The 25,376-nt window shown below is 38.7% G+C and overlaps 2 protein-coding genes across 4 annotated transcripts in view; both read left to right on the forward strand.

Annotated features, from left to right (window-relative positions):
- The window catches only part of cica (capicua transcriptional repressor a), a 64,141-nt gene extending 54,644 nt beyond the window's left edge, over nucleotides 1–9,497 (forward strand). For both annotated transcript variants that reach the window (XM_033975092.2, XM_033975093.2), the window contains exons 18-23: nucleotides 1,463–1,620; nucleotides 2,041–2,165; nucleotides 4,724–4,875; nucleotides 4,941–5,075; nucleotides 5,769–5,894; nucleotides 6,285–9,497. In XM_033975092.2, coding sequence (XP_033830983.1) covers nucleotides 1,463–1,620; nucleotides 2,041–2,165; nucleotides 4,724–4,875; nucleotides 4,941–5,075; nucleotides 5,769–5,894; nucleotides 6,285–6,538 — 950 coding nt within the window. In that variant the 3' untranslated portion in view covers nucleotides 6,539–9,497. The remainder of the gene's footprint in view (nucleotides 1–1,462; nucleotides 1,621–2,040; nucleotides 2,166–4,723; nucleotides 4,876–4,940; nucleotides 5,076–5,768; nucleotides 5,895–6,284) is intronic.
- Nucleotides 9,498–10,117: 620 nt separating this feature from the next.
- On the forward strand, nucleotides 10,118–24,170 carry gsk3aa (glycogen synthase kinase 3 alpha a). Of its 2 annotated transcripts, none has more exons than XM_033975094.2 (11): nucleotides 10,118–10,452; nucleotides 16,140–16,225; nucleotides 17,050–17,151; nucleotides 18,665–18,748; nucleotides 18,844–18,954; nucleotides 20,549–20,679; nucleotides 21,510–21,714; nucleotides 21,805–21,900; nucleotides 22,115–22,301; nucleotides 22,781–22,858; nucleotides 23,843–24,170. In XM_033975094.2, the coding sequence occupies exons 1-11, from the start codon at nucleotides 10,296–10,298 to the stop codon at nucleotides 23,902–23,904; spliced, it is 1,299 nt and encodes a 432-aa protein (XP_033830985.1). In that variant the 5' UTR covers nucleotides 10,118–10,295; the 3' UTR covers nucleotides 23,905–24,170. The 2 variants fall into 2 exon arrangements, with proteins under 2 accessions (XP_033830985.1, XP_055081134.1); XM_055225159.1 differs by having other exon boundaries at nucleotides 10,138–10,452; nucleotides 22,781–22,874; nucleotides 23,850–24,170.
- Nucleotides 24,171–25,376: the final 1,206 nt, after the last annotated feature.

Genomic DNA, 25,376 nt, shown 5'->3' on the forward strand with positions numbered 1-25,376 from the left:
ATTTCCCCATTATGAGACAAAAAAGGTCTATCGTATCTTCTATAATTCAACATTACTATTTACTGTTTACTATTGTTTGTTGCTAATATAGACTTCAATTTATTACTACCTTTACTACTATTGAAGTAATCATGAAATGTACTAGATATTTAAATTTTAGTCTCTGTTGTCTAAATTGTGAGCTCTATTTTCAGCAGTACAGCATAGTCACTATAAGATCCTGCTGTCTGTCTAAAATATCACTTTAATTCCAGTTAATATGGATGTTTCCTAAAGTGAACTCTCTGTATACACGTTTAGAGGTGCCCTGGGACAAATGAAATACAACACTGACAGTTGTAAAAATAGCTTTGTATTGTAGGACTATACACTGATGTCAGCACGAGTCAGCAATAGCAGCGTGAGTGTATAATTTCAATGGCTTTTCATTATTACATTGTGTTGTTTTCAAATGGACGTACACAGTGATTTGATATAAGAAAAATATTGTCATAAGCGAGTTACATTTTTAGATTCAGAATATAGGAGTAAGGCAAATGCAACAAAAATATTGTATATTTTATTCAGGCTTGAGAAATTAATTGGTAATATTTTAATTTTAGATTTGAATTGCCTTCCAGATTTAAGTCAGAGATTTTGATAAATGAGTTGCCAAATCTTGCTTATACAACTGAAATACATGTACAGAAAAAGCCTGAAGAATTATTGTACTGTACTAGCCATTTCAGCATAAATCACTTGGAATATTGTGTTTTAAATTTTAATTTGTTAAAACTATTGCCATCAGTACTAAAAACTACTGTAACTGTTTTTGTAACTTAAAGTCCTGTTTTTGTAACTTAAAGTCCTTTCAATGGACAATACTCATGCTTGTATGTTAGAATAACTGCTTATCACTAAAAAAAACATCTCCTTAGTTCATTTGGTTGATAGAGAAGACATTGAATTTTGTGCCATTTTTGTTTAATTTGCTTACATATAAACCAGGTAAAAAAAAGAGCCTTTTTACAAGTGTGAGGCACATTCTACCTTAAAATTCTAACTTATTCTGAACTTCAGTTTTAAAGTTGCACTGTGTAACTTTTCTGGTGAGGGGTCAACGACCTGCTTGTACCCTGAAATGCCATTGTTTTGCCTAGAATTTTCCTCAGTATGACATAAAACTCCATGGAGGCAAGCAGGTGACGCCAGTATCACAAGTCAGATCTCTTGCGCACAATAGTCTAAGAATGCTTGTTATTCTGTGTATTTCTGGGCACAAAACTAAATGCACGATAGATCATTTTAATGCCATACAGATGAACATTCCTAACAAAACACTGACATCTCAATAAAGACAACCTCCTCCCACCAGAAAAGTTATATAGTGCAACTTTAAACTATTGGCAGTTTAGAATGTTATGACATCTAATGAGTCCAACCTGTTCTGTTTCAAATTTCCAAGTTTTTAACAATGTTGCAGGAAACAGTGATGGAGAGATGATTCAAAACATAAAGGAAGAAAATATGAACGATGGACAGAGCTGGGATAAGCCAAATGAGACGGAGAGAGAACGAGCAGCGAAAGACAGTAGTGACAAGAAGAAAGAGAGAGAGGAGTATGCCATCGGAAACAGAGAGGTCAGAACACAGGTCAATAAGAATGTGTTTTTATGCTCTGCCTGGTAAAAAAAAGTTAGATAGTGCACCTTTAAATCACACTGTGAACTCAGTTGTTCTTGGTTTGTTTGTTTTTTTTGTTTTTTTGTTTTTGTTTTTGTTTTTGTTTTTTGCAACTACAGTAATGTAATTGAATCGTGGTCTGAGACAGCAGTGGAGCATTAGTAGACATTGGTTGGCAGTTCAGTTCTTGCATTGTTTAGTGAATACTGCTCATGTGTCCATAGGCAAGACACAGATTAACATTTATGTTTTAGTCAGTCTGCTCCAGGCAGTTATGTTAGTTACAGTATCGTATTTAACAAAAGTTTGTACCAAATTTTAAAACATCTTGGCTTAGAAACTAACAAGTGTTTGTTATTTTGTTTATGACATCTCCAGGCGGGACATTGTTCCCCTCCTGCCTCCTCCTCCTCAGGTCTGGACCCTCCTCCTCCCCCCACAGAACCAGGTCCCTCCAAAAAGACCAAGTTCAGACCTCCTCCACTCAAGAAGACACCAGACTCGTATGTCCTACTTAAAAATTTTTAATAATTGCTGCAGTTGTAGCAGTAGTAGTGGCAGTAGTAATATGAGCAATTATAGTCTTCTGTTTTGTAGATTTTGTAGATAGTTACATTACACTCAAGTTATTATAGTTGATACCAATCAGTGAAAGTAGGGATAGTAGCTAAAATAGCCACAATAGTCTATAAAACAGTCTATAAAACAAAATAAAATTAGGAGTCTCACTTTTTACATTTTTCTTTTATTATAAATGTGTAAAAGTTACTATGGTGTTTAAAGCGGGGGTATTATACTAAATCGATTTTTATAGTTTTATACCATTTGTTCTCTTATCAAAAACATACGTGAAGAGGTTTTAGATGTCATCCATGCATGATTTGGTAATTCTGCAATCCCTCCCGGGCTCTATTCGAACCCTCCTCACAGTTAACTGTAAGATTCTCTGCAATACTAACCCACAAACCAATGTCATCCATGCTCCCACATGACAATTCTCCATTAATATAAAAAAACATGATACAAAACTGTACACTCCTTGACAAACATGTTGCGATGTGCAGTATGTGCATGTTCATTAGCGGGATGTATGCTGATTGTGTTGTGATAGAGCTCTGAAGGGGGGATGACATTGCATGAGGAGCAAAGAGCAAAAGGAGGGGAGACTCAGAGCGTCAAAAACAAGTGAAACTTGTGAAACATTTTAATATGTTGTTTTCACTGATTATAGCTTTTTCAAAACAACGTAACGTGGTGATCTAAATATGGGATATGTTAGCATTTAATACCCCATAAAAATAAAAAATTACAAAAAATTAAAAATAAAATGGAAACAATGACATTTTCACTTAAAATTGTATTCATACAAGTTTTCACACAAATCTGAAGAAAACATTTATAGTAGACAGTAAATTAGAGAATTCAAGAATCTACTTCTTAAATTGGTCACTATACACATATAAGGATTTGTACTGTATTTCTATTGTCTTTTTCAGCCATGCTTTAGTTATTAATACATTTGTTTGTTCCATCTGGTTGGTCTTAAGTTTGTGTTTTTGAACAGTTGATTTTTCCAGAAGCTTCTGTTGCTTTCAGAGCTCAAGGACAGTTAGGTTTAACAGCTTGAGGGGTATAATAAGCGGACAGGACGTTCATTGACTTTAACACATCAAGTGCCATTTTTTGTCTGTGGCCAGCTTTCCATCTTTGTAAAAATTTGGTATTTTTCCTGAATGCAAATGTGCATCTTTGCTTATTATATTATTATTCAGACACATTCTAACAGATGGTGTGGCTAATGTTTTACCAGTTGTTAACGGATGTACAGTCAGAGATGCCAGATTGAGATGGTTTGGAGGGATTATGATTATTTGCATAGAGGGATGGTGAACAATAAAGGAGACCTAGAGCAAGAGAAGATGCAGAAGAGAGGGTCAAGGAGATATGTCTTTTTTTTTTTTCAGAAGAAATTATAGTAAAAGTTGGACATGTTGTGTAGGGCTGAAGTAGCTGTTTAGTCAATGAATCGGCTGATAGCGTATAAAGGTGCTCACATTTTTATTAGGATTAAAATTATGTCTAAGTATATCAGCAGAAAGAAGAAAGCTGGTAGTGAGTTACCAGGAGTTTTTGGAGTCACAGGACTAGAAAATGCCTTTTCACATATAAAGATGTAGTTAACTACTGCTTCTCTGTATACATAGGATAGTTGTTTTTGAGCAAGATCCTAACACATTTGAGAACGTTTGCCAGCGCCCCTTTTAATCATCTAGTTAAAGGGCATGTTTTTAGCCCATCAAGAATTTCTCAATTTCTAGTTGATTACTAATGTTGTATGAATTTACTGGACAAGGAGGGAAAGACTCTGGAAGATTCTGAATGAAATGTTCTTACTAACTACTGAGTAAGGCTGAGGCTTTTTTCTTTTTATTCTAATAGATATTTTACATTTTAGACCAGGATTATGCTGCTCTTCCTTTTCACATAAATATTACTTTTTATTAACATTTTCTGAGCATCAATAAAAACAGTTTGAAAGACAAAGAGGAAATGTTCAGTAAGAAATTAAGGAAATAAGAACAGAATAATTAGAATTGATACTTAGCAGTGACATTACACTGGGGAGGTTGTGCATGTATGTGTACGGGGGGATGTTCAGCAGTTAGCATGGAGACACAGTGCACACATTCGCAAACGTTGCCAAAAAAGTTTAAAGATTGTTTGAAAACTCAATAAATAACACATTTTCAGGAGTCTGTGATCAATACGAGTGTTCATGGTCCTGTTTAGGTGTTTGATTTTCAACTAAAAGATGAGAATGATTAACTGGAAAACTGTTGGCTAATGCTAAATAGCTTGTGAATGTAATGCTATTTGAGAGGGACTTGTTTAACACTAAAAATCATTTAATCTCTTTTAGTTCCACCTAAACGGTAAAAAGCTCAGATTAAAGTCTAACAAAACCTCAGACAGAGCAGTGCCTACCTTTAGCATCACACTCCCAGGGAATGTTGATAACATCAGCTGCAAAGTATCATTAATGTTTGTTATGTTGCTACAGGGTCTTATCTGGAGCTTACTTTGAGGAGCGTTTTGCTGAGCTGCCTGAGTTTAAACCTGAGGAGGTGCTGCCCTCTCCCACCTTGCAGAGCTTGGCCACCTCTCCCAGAGCCATCCTGGGCAGCTACCGCAAGAAGCGACGCAACTCCACTGGTAAGTCATTCAATGTGACATCATAATTTTAACAAAAATGATTCTAATAATACATAACATGTCAGATCTCGATGCAAACCCAGAAGACCCGAGCTCTCCACGGAGGAAGACCCGACGATTGTCCAGCTGTAGCTCGGAGCCCAACACGCCGAAAAGTGCAGCCAAGTGTGAGGGAGACATCTTCACCTTCGAGAGAGCCGGTAAACATTCACTATTCAAATCATGCATTGCATGGTTTCGTATTACGAGATAATATTGCCGTTATAGGCACACAGTGTATAGTACGAGAATAAGATACATTTCCTAAAGTGCAAGCTACAAAAAAGTTCATATCTAAATAAGCTAAAATTCTAATCTTTATATTTTTGGGTACAGAGTCCAAAGATTCTTTATGCAGATGTTAGGGTTGAGCGGTCAGATCCACTGATCCATAGGTTGGCGGTGCGATTCTAGCTCTCACAGATGAATTCTGTTGTTGTGTCCTTGGGCAAGGCCCTCAGTGTCTGTGTACACTGATGTATGAATGGGTGAGTTCCTTGTTGTAAAGCGCTTTGAGTGCCTTGAAGGTGGAAAAGCGTCAGATAAAAATGTGACCATTTACCATTTATTCTGTTGCATAAATTATGCCACAAAATCACATAACATTTTGCAATTTCCATGGAGACAGGCAGTCTTTTTTGGCAATACAATGCCTGTAATTGAATAGATGAAAAGTAGATAAGTTTTTACAATACTATGGAACATTCCAGGCAAAGTTATTCCAGAAAACCTGCAATGAGCACCTTTGATTTAAGCATTTTTGACTAGTTTAGATGTATTTACTTGTAGATCAAGATATTGAGGTTATAAAATAAATCTAATAAAAAATATCCGTTGTTTCTCATTTTGAGCAGGAGCAGAAGGTGAGGATCTTCTTGGAGACTTGGACCGTGTTCCGTACTCGTCTCTGAGGAGGACTCTAGACCAGCGCCGCGCCCTTGTCATGCAACTCTTTCAAGAACATGGCTTCTTTCCGTCAGGTAAATATTTACTGCTAGCTAGCATTCTTGTTACTGTAATCTACAATTTTTTTGTGTGGATGAATATAGCAGAATAATGGTTCTTGACTAATAATATAACATAATATAATTACCTTTGGAAGGTAAATATGAGTATTATCAGATCCATCCTTCTGTGTCCCACCACATAGCACAAACTGTAACAATTGCATAACTTGGGTGGTCACTTTAAATGTGTTTTTGTATCTACTGCTGAACTATGCTAACTATGTAGTTTTTGGTATTTCCTGACACCATCCTACTATATCCACATAGCACCCTCTGTTTGTTAAAACTGTCCAAACCCATATTTCTAACACCTGAAAACACCCAATTATCCTTTGCCTTGTCTCCTGTTTCTCTCTCACGCAGCTCAGGCGACCGCTGCGTTCCAGGCTCGTTTCTCGGACACGTTTCCCACTAAAGTTTGTCTGCAGCTGAAGATCCGCGAGGTGCGCCAGAAGATCATGCAAACGGCCACACCCACCGAGCCTGGAGGGTCTGTCGAACCAAGCCCCGCCCCACCCCACTGCCTCTCCTTCAATCAGTCCCACCGGGAGGACACAGGACCGGGGGAGCAGGGGGACCGGAGTGCGGAGGACGAACCCAAAAACGAAGGATCATAAGCCAGAGAGGATGACAACATACATAGATATATATCGAGCAAGTGCAAGGCGTTATCCTCTCCAAAGAAAGTTGTGTGTTCATCCACTATTCACCAAGACCTGGGCATAGAAATATACACTCTGAAATCTCAAGTACTGCTCGAATATGCCCTTGATTTGTCGCGTCAAACAAAGAAGCCTCAAAAGTGGAACGTTACAGTCAAAGTGGAGGATAATGACACATCAAGAGTGCATCTCACAGTCTCTTTTATTTTCAATTATCCAGATTCATTTCTGTACTTATATATGGTGGCCCAGGTCTGCTGTCAGCACATTTGTACAGTAGGTTTGTCATTGGACACAAACTCGGTGGTACACTCTTAATATCTGGTGCATATATGTATTCTACAGCAGCATGATCCCACACACAACAATGCACTTACACCAAAATCAGACTTAACCAGACTGTTACTATTGGTCAGCAGTGTCCCGGAGGCTGCCAACCAAGCACCACCACAAAAACACAGGCACTTTGTCACTTATAACGTGCAGATGCAGTTTGCTGTTTTGCCAGCTAGCCCTCAGATGCCATTGACTTTCAGAAACCTCTTAGAACCCCTCTCCGATGCCCACTCCTCAGCAAAGTGGGTAGGTAGGGGGAGCTAAACACAACCCCAATGACCTCCACTGATTTCACAGCCCCTTCAATGCTGCAAGACAGACAGCACACACCTCAATGTACTCCCCCCTCCCCCCCCAAAAAAACAAAAAAACAAAAAACGCACCCAACCCTGGTCTGACCAAGCCATCAACCTGCACAGATTTAGTGATTGTAGTGAGAAGAACTGAAAGCATGAAATCTCTTGCTCCTGAAAGAAAATGGTTGGAGTTGGGATTTAATGTGACCAATGTTTGCACCTTCTGATATTGCCATTTTGAAAAGTGGGTGGATTGGCGGGTGGTTATATATTGAGTATGTATGTTTGTTTATATGAATGTTGTGTGTGGAAAGGCTCTGCAATGAGATTATGAGTCAAGAGATTGCTGGTTTTGAGGCTTTGAAGAATCAATGTTTAGCTTGAAATGGACTGGGAAGAGGAGCACAGAGAAGAGGCAAGAAGAGGAGGAACTGGATGGACAATTTTCCTAAAGAATCAATAAGCGTTTGTACATCAGCTCAGCGGGAAATCCACCTCTGAATCTCAAAAATGAATATACTCTTGCTTTCTTCTTGTAATCGTCACCGTGGAAATAACCAGTTTAATTGTGGCCTGTTTCTCTCGTGGCTCTGTTGTGTTTTCTCTCCAGCATAAAATATCACTTTGACAAACGGGACACATCAGTCTGGACACCCACTGTTCTAAGGGCCTCGGGGGTCCCACTCGGGGGTCCCACTCGGGGGTCCCACTCGGGGGTCCCACTCGGGGGTCCCTCTCGCCCCTGTTCTCAGATCCACAGCAGACACACAGTGCGGGCGCAGGGGTGTTTGTCATTTTGTATAACGTTGAAATCAGGTGTTTGCACAATTTGTGTGGTCTCTCTCAGGAGGGACCACCGCAAGTTAAATCAGGAAAGTATTGTTTTTAGAGATTGTTTTAGTAGTAATAATAACCTTGTTCCATATGTTATCAACACCCCTTTACCTAGATCCCCCCACGCCCCCTTTGTCCTTTCCTCACCCTCAAGTGTTGTTAGGAAGTGCCCTTAAGCACTGGTCCCGGGTCAAGCGCTATGTAGCTCAGGATGGTTGTGATAGCGTTAGTTCAGGGAAAGCCGATCCTAGACCAGCCCTAGAGGGCAGTCTTTGTGCCCTCCCCTCTTTCCTCTATTCTCGACACTTTATCCTTTCCCATCAAATGGTGCAATAGGACATTTATTTTATTTTTATGAAAAGGGGTGGGTTTATTTGTTTTCGGGGCTCTGTGCCATAGATCCATTGCAGTCAGTCAGTGAGAAGAATGAGATGTTCTTTAGCTATGGTATAAAATAAAAAGAATCACACCATTATTGTTGTTGTTGAAAAGATAGAGCATATATAACTTACTAAAGTCAAAGACATCTTTTGAATAGCACTTTTCAGCTCTTTGCTTTCTCAGTGAAGAGTGGGGTAGTTATTATTATGGGTATCTTTTGTTTCTCTGTATACAGTTGGATGTGTGACAAAAATATATATACTGGTATTTCCATATTTGTGCATTTAGGTCTGCATTTGGGTGTGTGTATGTTTTGGCACATGCAAGTCATTCTTTATTGGAACAGTTCAGTTCTTTTAAAGTTGGGTTTTGTATGAACCCTATTTGTATCATATCAACACGATTCAGGGGCTGGCTACATCATATAAATGCTGTACTGCCCTCCAAAGACATAAGACAGTAACTACATGTACTATAATTAGTTTGTCGACCAGCACAATAGCCATAAAAAAACTTACATTTTACTTAATAGGCCACTCCAAGCTAGGGCCACCACGTGTAATTTACATTTGTATTGTATTTACAATATGTTTGAAGGTTCATACAACTCAACTTAAAAAAACCCACTGTACTTATTCTTTGATCACACCAACATTATAACAATATATGTTTCCATTCAGCTAGATCATTCACTATAGACAGTATTTTTATAGTCACCGCGACTATTTCCTCGTTCCATCGTTTTGACTGTTATTGACGATTCAGGATGTTTGACTTCTAGATTCAGGGTAAAATCACCCTTCACTGACAGCGGTAACTTCTTTCACCTCTCATTTCTCTGGGTTCATACACATTCACACACCCAGACAGACAGGGTGCACTCAAACATGTGTATGCGTGTACACTGTATGATTGTACTTAAAAGTAAACTGTCCTTATTTTGGAGAAGGAAAATTAGGATGTGAGAGATGAGTGTTATCTCATAAGCAGGCATGTTGACCATGTGCAATATTTCTAAACAACAAAAAACTAAATATTGAAAATATTAAAGTTCTAACACAATTCCATGTGTCTCTGGTTTATTTCACTGTTTAATATTGACTGTGTCTCTTCTAGTTTAAAGGTGCATTATGGTCTGGTCAGGGTCTGCTATCTTCTTGTCTCCATGGAGATGTTATTGCTTTGTCTGGAAAATTCCACAGTATGGCATTAAACCTATCAGTCTTTTACATTTACTGTGAGTGGACTCAACTATTCACAGATTTGACCTGTAACTTTGTATGGTGGTGGTGCATGCTCGTTTCCATAGAGATATATTAGTGTAATAAGTGTAGGTTACATAGTTACTAAGTTTAAACTTTAAACTACATGTACTATAATTAGTTTTTCGACCAGCACAATAGCTTTAAATTTATTAAAAGTAGTATTAGGTCTACATGTAAATTATATTTTTGAGCTGCGTTAATAAATACGATTTGATGCAATTCTGATATTGTTCTAATAGGGCTAACTAGTTTAGAATAAAGTGACATTAAATAATAGTTTTTCATTCATTATTTCCTGCTGTTTTTCCATTGATTATATATATTTTATATAGTAAAAATAATAACATTTTGTAGCTTTTTAATAAGCGCATTGAAAGGCCTCAAAACTGAGTCAGAGCTAGAAAGAACTCAATTTCCCATGCGCCATTGCGAGTGCACTGTTTCTGGGTGTCTAGCAACAGCTACCAGCCCAGACAACCGGCGGCCACGGGAGCGGTGTTTTTCAGTGCCTTTTAACGATTTTATACCGCCGGTTTGTCGTACTTTAGACCATTTTAGCTGAAGTAGAAGGAGCGTCAGCCGTGATCCCTGCACAGAGATATGAGCGGCAGCGGGCGGGCGAGGACCAGCTCGTTTGCTGAGCCGCCTGGAGTCCCCGGCGCCGCCGCCGCTGCTGTGGGGAGCAGCTCAGGAAAGTCCGGGGTCCCACAGGCCTCCGGAGGCAGCTCATCGGGATGCGCCAACATCAAATTGTCCAGTGAGTATTATAGGCTCATAAGCATATTTTATCCGTCCTAACTACACCCGCGTGTTCATTAATGAAAGGCTGTTTCTCATTTGCTGTGCTATTAGCCCAATTCTGCCCGATTTGCATCACTAGCCACTTTCCATGAGAAAGTGTTTTGCGCATGCGTAACACGGTCCATCGTCTTGGATATGGCAACCTTGTGTATTAAAATAATATTTGTGGCATAGTGATTTCAGTAAAAAGCTATACAGTCAAGCTACGTGCAGTGTGACACGTAGGAACATATGTGTGTTTACCTGAACGTTGGGTGTGTGGCGTTAAATGCCATTTCTCAGGGGCATGACACTAATCGGGTAATTTGCTAACATGCTAGCAGAGCAGCTTGCTAAGGGTAGCTACTTGTGTTGGATTTTCCTGTTTATCGTGTTGCTGTTTATTTCATAGATGAGTATCTAGATTTGTGGGGGTACATATTTCAACATTTTCATAATCGCATTGCATATTTATCGCAATTTGCATTTTAGAACGTTTTTCCCAGATCTTTGCGTTGGGTAAGTAATGTGAGCTGTGCGAAACGGGGTGTGTTTGTGGAGCAAAATGTTGAAGAGAAAACAAGAAGTTATGCAAAATAGTTGGAATGTTTTAGGCAAAGTAATTTTTGTTGGACGTGTCTAGAAACGGACGAACTAGTTTTCGCACAAGGTCACCTGTGGGGCATAGGCTTTGAGCTTAGAGGATGCGAGTGATGATGACTATTCAACTGTTTCACCGGGTTTCCTACATCTGAATCCCGAATCCAAGTGTTCTGCTCTTTTTTAAAACACTACACCACAGGGCATCTTTTCAAACTTGTGAAGAACCCATGTTAATTGGTTCTGATGAAGTGAAATCAAGTATTGGAAATCTGGTATTACACAGTGTCAACTTCTCGAACAGTCAGGCACGGTTTGAAAACATTAGTGTCACCTAAGTATTACATTATGTATTAAACATTCACATTTCTACCATTATTTATTCATATTTTATGATTGTCAAAACAATCAAAACCCAGATTGAAATTATTATTAGCTACACTGAAACCAGAAATGTATAAATAAGACAAAATATCCTGAATAATTTTAAAGTAAGAATCTGTCAGAATAAGCCTGTAAAACACATTACAGGTGTAAGCCATTATATTATTATTATTATTATTATTATTAACTATAAGACCTGAAAATATTAAAACGAAAATAAGATAGTTTATTCTCCATTTGTTATCAAAATCGATACTGCTTATTTTGATATCCAGATAGTTTCCATGTGCTATGTATGAATTTATGCAGTCCATCCGTCATCAGCATGTAATAGGAGCCCGCTGTTCATCTAATGCTTCTCGTCCACTGGCAGACAGCAGCGTGACTCCAGTATCAGGTCATCTCCAGTTCAAAGCTCACTCAACCCTGCTTTGGGCCTTGTTATGTACAGCAGAGAAAGATAATGTGTGGGACCCCACTTTACCCCAGGTAAAGAATTTAGCTATTTTAATCAAATACCTTATCTTATTTTACTTATGACAAAAAGTACAGTTACAATAATTTACACACACCAAAGCAAAATTTTGACTAAACCCAGATCTAAACCTGGACTAGACTAGGACTAAACTAGGAGAACAGGACTGCATTAGGACTAAAACAAGGATCAAACTAAGATAAGTGTTAATCCTACCTCTCAATAATGAAATATGTTATACCATTATTCAGTGTCTGTGTTTCTGCTTCTTATTGTCAGTAATATTTTAATGTTTAAGTTTGCACATTAATTTCTCAGACAAATATAATCTGCTGTTGTCTCTTTGGGCAAAACACTTCACCCCCATTGCCTATGACAAGGGATGAGGCCAGAAGGGCACCTGGCATAAAACTTTGCCAGGTTGCAGCGTGAGTAAATAAAGCAACAGGTCAGTGGTTTTAGGTTTATGTATTTGGTGTGGTGCACAGTGCAGTGATGACATATTTTTTGTATTGTTTGCATATCCATTAGTCACCCTCCTGAATGAGTTGGAAACTGAAAGTCATAGTATTGCTATATGAAAGCTTTAGACTAACCCATGGCACTTAGCATCAAGGCAAGCTACAATCTATGCACATTTACAAGTATACAAGAATAGTTATATTGAAGGTAGTGTGTATAACAGGGTTGCACAGTTATTCAAAAATTCCCATCAATTCAGTCATTTCTAATTGTCCGTGAAACGCCTTGCCAGTATAAGCTTGTGGTTTGAAGAGGAGTTCAATAAATGCGACTATTTTTGTGTTAAATTGCTTTCAATACTCATTTCCAGAACATAAACAAGAGACTTTCAATCAGTGCATTTGTTTTACTTTTTTAAAAATGAAATCAAATAGAAAATTGAGAGTGTTTATTGTCTGGGTAAATAATCTTTGATATAGTCGTTTTGTCATATCACCCAGCCTTAGTATTATAGTAGTATTAATTGTGGCATTTGGGAGTGTGTTCCAGTGTAGTGTCACTTTTGTGGCATGGACGTAGTTGCCTCCTCACCTCCTCGGACTCAGACGGAGATGCTGCTGATGTCCGGACTCAAATCTGCTCTAATCAAACAACAAAGAGCAGCCTGAACAGACTAAACGGTGGCTGCGGTTACATGCAGACTCAATCTGATTTAATAACAGATTTTTGGAGTTAAGATTATTTAAATGGAATGTAAACAGTGAAATCATCATGTTCTTTCTGATCATGGTCCCTCTGATTACTTGCATCAGATTTTCCAGTTTACATATCATTTAAATAATCTTAAAGATCTACGAATCAGATTATTATCAGATTTATGTGCATGTGAACAAGGCCACTGTGATAAAGACAAGTTTCTTGTAGAGCACAATTCATACACAGAGTAATTCAAAGTGCTTTACAGAATTAGAAATGCATTCAATTTGCAATACAGGCAAAAACATAAATGATCATGATACAATTTAATTGTAATTTCAATAGATGAGTATAGGATAAAACCAGTCAGACAATGCGGTAGTTTTTGTTCAATCCTTGATCAATTACTTGTCTTGAAAAGTGTGTTATTTATACTTTGCAGTAACATCACTCAGGGAGTGTTTTACAAGCAGGTGCATGGTGGAATGTTCAGCAGTTACCATGGTCACATCATCATGTGACCAAGCACAATCCAAAAAGTTTTAAGGTCTCAAGAAAAAAATACAAAATCAATGAACTAATTTTTAGGAACCTGTGGTCAATACGAGCGTCCACGGTCCTGTTTGGATTTTTCAACAAAAGGGTGGGAGAGACTAACTGAATATCTGTTGACTAATGCTAGCATTTGACTGTAATGTAATTTTAGAGGGACTTGTTTAGCAGTAAAAATAACTTCACTTGTTGTAGTTGTAACTAAGTCAGTTCTTTCTGGTCAGAAAATAAGGCTCAGATTAAAGTCTAACAAAGCCTCATACAGAGCATGCCTACCATCAGCATCAAAACCCCAGAGCAAAATAAATGGAGAATCAAGTACTATTTCACCACCTTAAAATTAGAGTGATTGGTTTTAAGGGGACTGAAGAGATTTTTGTGGAAAAAAGATGTGTTTAGTTACTTGCCTGCCCTTTTAGTTGATTACACTTGCCTGATTTGTTTCACATGTATTTAAGCAAAATGTTTCTTGCAGTACAAATATATTGTATAAGCAGCTCTTGAAGTCAAAATAAGTCAGTTTATGCATTCCAAGTATCCTAATTATTTACCAAGGTAAGTGAGGAATAACTTTGGACCACTGTAAAACTAGTTGTTTTTTACTTTTTTAAGACCTTTAATAAGAAAATACTTTGTTGAACTGTTTTGACCATATTGGCAGCACCTCTCAGTCTCATTTGTTGTGGGTTTATGAGTGAGTTTACGGTTGACCATGTGGGACGTCCAGTGGAGGTGACCCGTCTTTATTGTCTGAGTGACTGACTCACGAGGCCAGCCCACTGCTCATAAAGGATGGAAGAAGTCTGACGCTGTATCATGGTTTGAAGAGCTTTGTTTTTCCTGTTCGCCAGGGAGAGTTGAGTCAAAGACAGGAAATAGACTTAACCCAAATAGGATTCTGAATGACTTAAGCATAAGGGCCCATTCATATTTTGATAAGGATTATAAAACACACTTTAAAAAAAATAAAAAATAAAAATGTTATGTTATAACATTGTTCACTCATCAAAAATATGCCTGAAGATGTTTTAGATGACATCCATGCATGTTTGAGTATTTTAGCAATCTTTCTATTCAAAGCTTTATAACAGCTGTAAGATTCTGTGCAATGCTCAGCACACAGCCTCCGACAATTCTCCACAAATATACAAAAACATGATACCAAGCTGTACACTACAATGTGACAAACGTGATGCTTCATTAATGGGATGCAATAAATATCCATTCTAAATGTCCATTCTGAAACTATCCAGGAAAGGTCCAGCTTTGTCTTATTTAAGTCAAATTTATTTACTATGTCAGTTGAGTCTAGCTTTGATTTTTGTATCAATTAATATCTGGGTAGTGTAGTGTAGAGTGTGTTCTGTGAAAGCATAATTCTACATTCTTGAGTTTTCTGCCCAGGCACTATTTAAAAGCTATCACAAGTACAATCCATGCATCATTTACTCGCCCATTCATTCACTAATAGAGCGATTAGACTCAGATTCACCTAGTACATATCTGTAGACATCACACGATCTACAGATGCTCTGCCCAATTGAGTATCTAGTTCTGTTGTGTTAAGAACCAAATTATATCTGGATTTAGGTTTTTGACAGCTCTAGTACACACTATGCGCTATACAAAAAATTACATCAGTTACTACAAAATCTCAAAAGTCCCAAACCAACAGCATCATATTTTTGACTGAATTTGTAGCACAAATATTGAGGGTTGAGTGGATTAGGCAAAAACTGTAAAAGTAGGAATGAGCAAAAGAAAAAGGGCTATTTTGGGCCCCTCCAGTCTAATTAGCCTCACTGCCTCCTACATGAACTGCCCTGTATCTCTGAGGCTCTGTGAGGGCGACTGCAGTGTGGAGCATTAACCTAAATATTCACATGGTCAGAACAGGACTAGTGCAAGAGAGACAGAGTAGAGTCAGGTTGAGACAGACTCTGTTTCACTAATGGCACTTTTTCCAAATATTAACCCAGCTGGAGGCTTGTGTTTTAAAGTCATAGAATACTGAGTGATTTTCTGGTCTAGACAGTACATTACGCTGTAGAATATTTGCTTGAGGTTGTGGATTCAGTGATAAGCAAAAATATAGAAATACAGCAGTTTCTCCATAAAACCAAAACAATATTAAAGTTTCAAATACCTTATGAGTCCACAGATTTATGTCCAGACATCTCTGTTGGAACTATGTTGATGATGATGATGATCACCCTTTTATTCAATACACTACAGCAAGCTATAAAAAAACAGTACTGTCTTGTATTTGTTTTCTAATGATAATCTGTCATCTGAAATGGTTTACTCTCCAGGTGTTTTACAGAAGTAGTTGCATTGTCCTTATACTGTATATTAATGGTAAATGCTACAATATTTCTCTGGGCCTCATCTACTCCTTTTCTCAATTATTTAAATTACAGATTATTAGCTAACATAATCAATTGCCATAATTTCAAATGTCCCTTTTAATTTTATTCTCCTGCTCTATGTTTCAGGAGACAGTGGCAAAGTGACAACAGTTGTGGCCACTCCGGGTCAGGGCCCAGATCGCCCACAGGAAGTGTCCTATACCGACATCAAGGTGAGAATGGCGCTATGGCAACCAGGGGGGGTATTTACAACTTCAACAACTACATCTGCTCAGTTACATGAGCATGTAGAGAGGAGGGCTGGGTATTTCATTATTGGATATTTTCATTATGTGTTGATCATCTGTATATTGCATTAATGACTATTATTAAAGATAAAAAATACATTTTTTTTATACAGTATTGATCTGAAAGTTACTACATATCTCTAAATAAAAATTACAAGTAAATATTTTTGGTGTATTGCCAACAAACTACTTACTAGGGATGCACCAATACTGGTACTGGTATTCAATATCAGCCCCGATACTGTAAAATTAGCTGGGTTGAGTATCGGTTCCATGATATTGATTCAGCCTATATTCTGGTGGGGCCTTTATTTGGATGTAATACGAAAATTTACAAGCTGATTTTGGCCCCGAAAGTCTCATAATGTGTGAACTTTTATTAAAAGCTGTTCCGTAGACATTTGAAGGTTAAATAACGAGTACAGAAAATAATTGGATCACTTGTGTAATTGGTTAACTGTGTTTTAAAGAAATAAGTCCCATTTTCCGCCCCTACACTGGTATTGGTCAATATCCAGTATCAGCAGATACTGGATATTGTACGAAAATTTACAATCAGCTTGTAAATTTTCGTATCAAAGTATCGATATCAGTGTCAGAACTGAAAAAAAGCTGGATCGGTGCATCCCTACTACATACCATTAACAAGTATGTAGTAATGACTTTCATAGATGAAGCATAAAGAGAAAGTTAGAGATCTCTAGACACAAAGTAGTAGTAGTAACTGTTCTTCTTTCTGAACTTATCAGGTGATCGGAAATGGCTCCTTTGGTGTTGTGTACCAAGCTCGACTCATCGACAGCCAGGAGATGGTTGCAATTAAAAAAGTTTTACAGGATAAACGGTTTAAGGTAATCCTGTTTTTTTTCTGTTTTGACACCTGTTTAAACTAATATCTAGTTTGAATACTCATTTCAGCATCAGATAGTATCTGCATAGGTTTTTTTTTTGACAAAACCTAATTTTGCTAAGAATGAGTTTAGCAAGGAGGTGTCAAGGGCTAGATCCCAATACAACAGGTGACTGGAGCAGCATTGCTCTGCTAACGACACTGCCTGGAAACACTGGGGGGTCTGCACCGTAGTGCCCTGTACCGGCCCTATGGAAACGAGGCTATTGTGTCTCAGTGTAAAGGAAGTAAGAAGGCTGCGGATGAGTTCAAGTCATCTATCATCGTACCTGTGCCCAAGAAGCTCTGGATCACTGGACTTCAGGGCCAAAGATCTGTTGTCATTAAGACGTTTAAACGTTTGATTCTGTTCCATCTCAATTCCATCACCTCCTCCCTCTTTGACCTCAGGCTCATCTCAGACAGTAATGAGAGAGTAATGAGTCTGCCTACAAGAGGGAAGTGGCTAACCGGCTGGTGACCTGATGGTGAACTTCAGGGAAGTCACAGCCCCTCTGTCTCCATCGCCCTGACTGACACCCCATCACCACTGTGGACTCTTTCCACTTCTTCAGCCCCACCATCACCCAGGACCTCAAGTGGAAGCCAACCATCAGCTCCCTCATCAAGAAGGCCCAGCAGAGGATGTACTTCCTGCGGCTGTGATCCAACCTCATGGTTGGACTAGTTGAGCCCTTCCCCTTGGGCAGAAGGCTACAGTTCACTTGGACCAGAATCTCTCCCCACAAGAACAGTTTTTTCACCTCTGTTGTTGAACTCATGAACACTCTGCCATACTGTATAACCATACCTGTATATTTGATATTTATATATATATTTTTTATTTTATTTTATCATAATTAATTTTATGATTACGGTATTTGTTTAAATAGGGGTATTTACTTGCGTATTTTTTAACACATAACGTATTTAGATCACCATGTTACCTTTTTATTGTTTTGTTAAATTCACCGAAAACAACATATCTGAGTCAAGTGTCACTTTCCCTTCACATTGCAAGCAACATTAATGAAAATACTGTACATCGCATCAACTTTGTATAGCCCTAGTGTATTATTTTGAATCATGCTTTTGTATATTAATAGAGAATTGTCATGTGGGAAAATGGATGACATAGGCTTGTGAGCATTGTATTTGGCAAATCTTACAGCTAACCATGAGGAGGGTTCAAATAGGGCCTGTGAGAGATCGCTAAATTACTCAAACCTTGCATGGATGACATCTAAAACCTCTTCAGGCATGCTTTTGGTAAGAGAATGTTGTAACATGGTAGAAAGCTCCAAAAAGTTGATTTTTGCATAACACCTCTTTAATGTTGCACCATAACACTTAAGGAAGTTCCTACTTTGTGAATTTTGTTTGCTGACAATGACAAGAAAACTTATTCTGATTGACATTTTTTATTAGTCATATTCCCACTCACCATTAATTTCTGTTTTCATTTCATTCTGTAGAATCGAGAACTTCAGATTATGAGGAAGCTGGACCACTGCAACATTGTCAGACTACGTTACTTCTTCTACTCCAGTGGGGAGAAGGTATTTGAGAAGGCACTGACACACAACTTCTCAACTGTAGTAGTATACTAATAGCAGTTGTGTCTGAATGTGTGTGTGAATTCTTTTTGTCACAGAAAGATGAAGTGTATCTCAATCTTGTGCTGGATTTCGTCCCTGAGACGGTGTACCGAGTGGCGCGGCAGTTTAACAAGGCCAAAAGCATCATCCCTATCATTTATGTGAAGGTAACCAGCTCTACAATCACAGACTGTCTCCTTTTAGAAGCACATTTACTGACGCTGTAAAACGTCAAAGGAAGTTTTAACTCCTGCATTTCCTCTTCATTAATGTATATATCCATCCATCCATCCATTTTCTTCCGCTTATCCGGAGCCGGGTCGCGGGGGCAGCAGTCTAAGCAGGGACTCCCAGACTTCCCTCACCCCGGACACGTCCTCCAGCTCCTCCGGTGGGACCCCAAGGCGTTCCCAGGCCAGCCGAGAGACATAGTCCCTCCAGCGTGTCCTGGGTCTTCCCCGGGGCCTCCTCCCGGTGGGACATGCCCAGAACACCTCCCTAGGGAGGCGTCCAGGAGGCATCCTGAGCAGATGCCCGAGCCACCTCAGCTGGTTCCTCTCAACGTGTAGGAGCAGCGGCTCTACTCCGAGCTCCTCCCGTGTGACCGAGCTCCTCACCCTATCCCTAAGGGTGCGCCCGGCCACTCTGCGGAGGAAACCCATTTCAGCCGCTTGTATCCGCGATCTTGTCCTTTCGGTCATTACCCAGAGCTCATGACCATAGGTGAGGGTAGGAACGTAGATTAACCGGTAAATCGAGAGCTTCGCCTTCCGGCTCAGCTCCTTCTTTACCACAACATTAATGTATATAGTGGAAGTATTTTATGGATTGTTTGAAAGATTACACCAAAAGTTCCTCTTATTTATTTATATTTAATAACTGGATACTTTATAAAGTTCATGAAATTGTCATCATCTCTTGAGAGGCTAGAGGGTAATTCATTTTGCTGTATCCCCTCAATATGCAAATTTTGCATATAGTTTGGATGTAAAGATAAATGAAAACCAATCCACCTTAGATTTATTTTATTATATACGTTGGAAAAAAAACTCAAAACATGCATTCTTCTTACTGTTTGCGGACTCTCCTCTCCACTGTTCTGACTTGTAACTTGGCCTGGTGGCGTCACCAGCTAGTCTCCATGGTGGCCACACTGTGTAACATTCCATGCAATGCAATAACAATCTCTATGGAGACAAGCAGATTGGTGACCCTCCACCAGAAAAGTTACATTGTACACCTTTTTAAAAACAACACTTGATATTGTCTCTGTTGTGGAAAAATTACAGTTCTAGATGAAAAGTAATCCATTTGCTCAGTGAGTTTTGAAATACAGAAAAAAAGGTTTATTGTTTGTTACAGCAGATAGGCCCAAGCCTGCCCTGGCCACAGACTGGTAGCCTCCCGGCCTCTCCCCCAGTTCCCCTCTCAGTCTAAATCCAAGTCTCAACCAACCCCTGAGCATCTGAGCTCTGACTATTTTATACCAGAATGACAATAATACATACATTTCAAAGCAGAGTGACTTTTGTTTCACACCCATGAGATAATGAACGTGGACAGGTATTACAATAACGAGTTTCCTGTGGGATGGAGACAGAGCCTTCACACATGTTAATGTCTAGTCTGGGTCTGGCAGACTGATGTGATCTCACTCATGTGTTAAAGACACAACATGAATATACTTAAATTTCCATCACAGTCTCCATTTGGACACAACACCCACCTCTAGTTGTACAGTGTTCCTGTGCCTCTCCTCAGGTGTACATGTACCAGTTGTTCCGCAGCCTGGCATACATCCACTCTCAGGGCGTGTGTCACCGAGACATCAAGCCCCAAAATCTGCTCGTCGACCCGGAGACTGCCGTTCTCAAACTCTGCGACTTTGGCAGGTGAGGAGTCTCTAGAACAAGCTGCATCGTATTGATCCACACAATTTAATTGCAAATCGGAAACAAAAGCCATATAGGTGAATTTATATTTTTAAAGGGGAGATATTTACACATAACATATTTAGACCACATGTCACCTTTTTTGTTTTTAAAATGCTATATTTGCTGAAAACAACATTATGTTTTATAAGTTTCAAGTTTGTTTTTGATGCTCTGAAAGGGGAGTAACTTGGGGAGCAAAAGGAGGGGAGACTTAAGAGCTCTATCACAACATAATCAGCGTACATTCCGCTAATAAAACTACTTTACATTGCCTCAGGTTTTGTATATTAATAGAGAATTGTTATGTGGGAGCTGGATGATGGAGGTTTGTGGGCTGAGCATTGGGCAGAATCTTACAGCTAACCAACCGGAAGGAGGGTTCTAATAGGGCCTGCGAGAGGTAGCTAAAATACTGAAACATGGATGGATGCATCTAAAACCTCTTCAGGCATGTTTTTGATGAGGGGAAAAATGTTTTACCTTTATACCCCTTTTTTAACAATGACATAACTATGGAAAGACGGTTGTGTGACAAGAAAGGCATCAAGCATTCAAATAAAAAATGTTCCCATGACTCAGTTATTCAATACAACAACAATTTGTTAACATCATTATAAAAAATTTAAACGGTTATTCATAATCAAACGGAAAAACTGTCAAAACCCAAAAAGAGGCAGATGGGTGAAAAACATAATTGTCATTCTCTGTAAGAAAAAACAAACATGTGTGCCAAACTTATTAAAGAAATTAGTCCGAATAGTTTAATAATTCTTCCTGTCCCTCCTCAGTGCTAAACAGCTGGTGCGCGGCGAGCCTAACGTGTCGTACATCTGCTCCCGGTACTATCGCGCTCCGGAGCTCATCTTTGGAGCCACAGACTACACGGCCAACATCGACATCTGGTCGGCCGGCTGTGTGCTCGCTGAGCTGCTGCTGGGACAACCTATCTTCCCCGGGGACAGTGGGGTGGACCAGCTCGTGGAGATCATCAAGGTGCGACTCTGTTTTGAGGTTTCACTTGTATTTTTTGGTTTTGTGTAAAAAGTATGCCCTGACAGAATGTTCATGTACACTTGTTTTTAGGTTTTGGGAACTCCAACCAGAGAACAGATTCGTGAAATGAACCCAAACTACACAGAATTCAAGTTTCCTCAAATCAAAGCTCATCCATGGACCAAGGTACAGAAAATATGCAGACTGTTATGGACTAAACTCTTGTTTACAGAAGTTGATTCTTATGTTTATATTGAATTGTTGTCTATATGGTATATTATGTAATTAGAGTGGAACATGGCCGATCCAGTTTTTATAATCTCTGAAAACCAAGCACATTACAAAAAACAATAAATGATCTACCTGAGTCAGTTCAGTATCTCCTGTGATTGTGTTTCAGGTGTTTAAGCCGCGCACGCCGCCAGAGGCCATAGCTCTGTGCTCCCGTCTGTTGGAGTACACTCCGGCCTCGCGCCTCTCTCCTTTAGAGGCCTGCTCTCATGCCTTCTTCGATGAGCTGCGGCTGCCTAACACTCGTCTGCCCAGTGGCCGAGAGCTGCCCCCCCTCTTCAACTTCAGCACTGCAGGTACAACACAGGGGCACTTCTATGGACCAGTGTGTGTCGTCACGGTAACACCAAATTGCTTGTGATTTGATGTGTCAAAATTTTAACTTAATAGTAACTAAGCCACCTATATAAAATCAAGACTAAATTTAAATTTTTTTTAATTTGAATCTTTTGTAAGGGCAACCAAGGGTGATTTTTGCCTGATCAATACTACTTATGTTTATGATTATATGAAGAAACAGGTTGTGAGTTAGTGTCAATAAAAATGAAACAAAATGGTTTCCAAGTTATGCCAAAATGGTGACAAGCTTTTGTGAAAATCTCAACAGGAAGAAAATTATTTTTACTTTCCTAAACATTTTGCATTGTTAAGCATCTTGAGATCAGTATCAGTATCTAAAAAAAACTTTCAACATAACAATTTTTGTTCAGACTTCACTTCATTTTCCATCAAAGTTGAAGGAGTTTAATAGTTTCTAAATGTGTTTGTTTCACAGAGCTCTCGATCCAGCCTCAGCTGAACTCCACACTGATCCCTCCTCACGCTCGCTCTCACACGGTCTCCTCCGCCCACGGTAACACACTTATACAGTGTAGTTGTTGTCATTAGCGGTGCATTTTTATTCAGCAAAACAATAACCACAGATGAGATTAAAATATAAGAAATTCAAATATGCAGAAAAGTCTGCTGATTATTTATCCTACACTTTGATATATTTTCACATTATACACACCCAGTAAAATGTCTCCAATAATAATCTCTAAATGGATAAAGCAAAGATCATCACTTACTTGTGTATTACGTTGTCATTTTAGTTTTTTTTTTTTTTTTTACATTCATCAAGGGAAGGGCAAGTTAAAAGCAGCAGTACAGGTCTTTTTGACCGGTATAAATGCATATGGTTTAATGCAGCATTGTAGGACTTTAGGTGTCCTTTCAGTCTTGGATTTTATGGTATGTCGAAAACGTTCTGCTGAAGTCTGTATACAAAACTGTTTGGCTTCAGAACTGATGAATTCTCTTAATTGTTAAAACTGAATATATTTCACTTAATTGCATGAGATCCTACCTGTCCATGGGTTTCAGAATGATGAGTTCCGCCTGTTGCCTTAATAATTACCAATTCAGTCACCCCTCTCTCTGTAACTGCTGCTGTCAGGATCGTCACTTTGGTCTTAAAATGTTTGTATTAACCTGCTCTACATGATCCTGGTGTTTTTATTTTGTAATTCTGTTCGTAAATCAAGATATGAACATTAATAAAAGACAAATTAGGTTCCTTCTTTCCCCACTAGCATTAGCAACAGGTTTGATTGACAGTGTTGCCCCAATGAGCTTAATTTAGTTGAAAGTGAACGCTATGGGTGACGTCACTCTCTTAGTCCATTTCTTTATACAGTCTATGATCTCACCTGAATGACTGAGGGATTACAGACATTTTGTAGCTCTAGTTATAGAGCTACAAGATGCTTATAGAGCTAACAGCTATAGTTGTGATTTTCTGTCTCTGCTTTCACAGAATGGTAATTAATTATAATCCCTCTTTCTTTTTGTGCAGATGGCAGTGGTTCGGATTCGTCTCAGCACAGCTCAGTCCAGGGCTCTCTGAACAGCATCTGACCCCCTCAACCTTCCCTCTCTGACTCTCCCTTCTCTTCTTTTCTTCCCCTCTCCTCCACTCCACCCTTCTCTCAGACACACTCACTCACTCTTGTCCCCCGACCCGTGCTGCTCCTCTTCTGTTGGTCCCATCTCATCTTTCTGTGAACGCATTGAGCTCCCCGTCAGCAGGGGGTGCTCACACGTTTTTACCTCAGTGCTGCCTCAGTGGGAAGTGAAGGTTCAGGGGCTGGTCCTCTTCTTAAATAGACTCTTTTTAATCTTTTCATTTGTGTCGTGTTTTATTTATTTTTTACTTTAAATGTCATCATGGGATCTCGACACATGGTGCTTTAAGCTTTTCAGATTATATTTTTAATAATGTTTTCTGTTTCATTTTATTTTGATTCCCTGTTTTGTCGTTTTTTTCGAGGTTGGGCTGTGCACTGCCTGAACAGAATTTGCCCCATGTTGGAGATCAGGGTAAATGAAACATCCATCTCAGGACAACACACTCCCTGAAATCCCCCCATTGATCATTTTTGTGGCTTTAAGAAAAAAAAAAGTTTTAGCTAGCTGTAAAATCATAACCGATTAAACACGTCTGCGGTTTAAAAAGTTAAATTTACCCACAAATGTATAACTGCTAATCTTAATCTGATATCAAAATCCAGTGAGCGCTGACAAATAGTTCTTAAGGTGTTTATTATTGGTACATTCCTTCGTTTCAATGCTTTTTCTAACAGACACTAGGTAAATGGATGCAACATTTGTTCAGTTAGAATGAATACCCAATATAGATAAAGGTATGGTACTTACAGCTTGTAGAAAGAAGCTACTTGAATATAGAAATATGTTTAATACGGCTTACTGGCATTTTAACAAGTCTGCAAGGCTTTTAGGTAAAGCATAGGTCAAATATCTCTTGTAACCTGCTTAACCATAGACTAACAACAGAGAAATTCAATCACTATAATATAATATAGTAACAGCTCGCTATAACCTTAGTCCTGCCTCATCAGCAAAATGATGTAAAGCAAAGTGAATAGTTTGGGAAAGCCCGGGGAGTTGGTTGATGTTGTTGCCACAAAATTAAATTCTTTATATATGTTTATATCTTTTTAAACCTTGATAATCTCTGTGGTAGATATTTTATTTTCAATGAAAAAAATACAATGAAATGGTATGTTGATTTCTTAATGTCTGGCTTATATTGAAACTTTGTTTTTGGTAATTTTAAACAAAAATTTAAGTGAACAGATCTGTTTCTGCTTATTTGTCAACATCTGTCGTGTAATAGACAAAGATAAAATTAAATAATAAAATAGCATCAGTATTGACAGGGATATTAGCACTGAGATTCTTGTCCTGGTGTTTTTAGAAAAATATTCAAATTGACGTTGTAAAACATGTGAAAGTGATCAACTTGACAAGTGGCAGCAAATAACTATTAGAAGAAGGGCATTTGGTGTTTGTCAGAATAGTTGTTGAGT

This window comes from Periophthalmus magnuspinnatus, chromosome 11, assembly GCF_009829125.3.
Source record: "Periophthalmus magnuspinnatus isolate fPerMag1 chromosome 11, fPerMag1.2.pri, whole genome shotgun sequence".
Taxonomy (NCBI): domain Eukaryota; kingdom Metazoa; phylum Chordata; class Actinopteri; order Gobiiformes; family Gobiidae; genus Periophthalmus; species Periophthalmus magnuspinnatus.

Excerpts from the sequence above, each read along its gene's own strand:
- gsk3aa (XM_055225159.1), top strand. The coding sequence starts at position 10,296 with ATGAGCGGCAGCGGGCGGGCGAGGACCAGCTCGTTTGCTGAGCCGCCT. Across the intron at positions 16,226-17,049 it reads TGTCCTATACCGACATCAAG|GTGATCGGAAATGGCTCCTT; the intron begins GTGAGAATGGCG and ends TGAACTTATCAG. Across the intron at positions 22,875-23,849 it reads CACGGTAACACACTTATACA|TGGTTCGGATTCGTCTCAGC; the intron begins GTGTAGTTGTTG and ends TGCAGATGGCAG.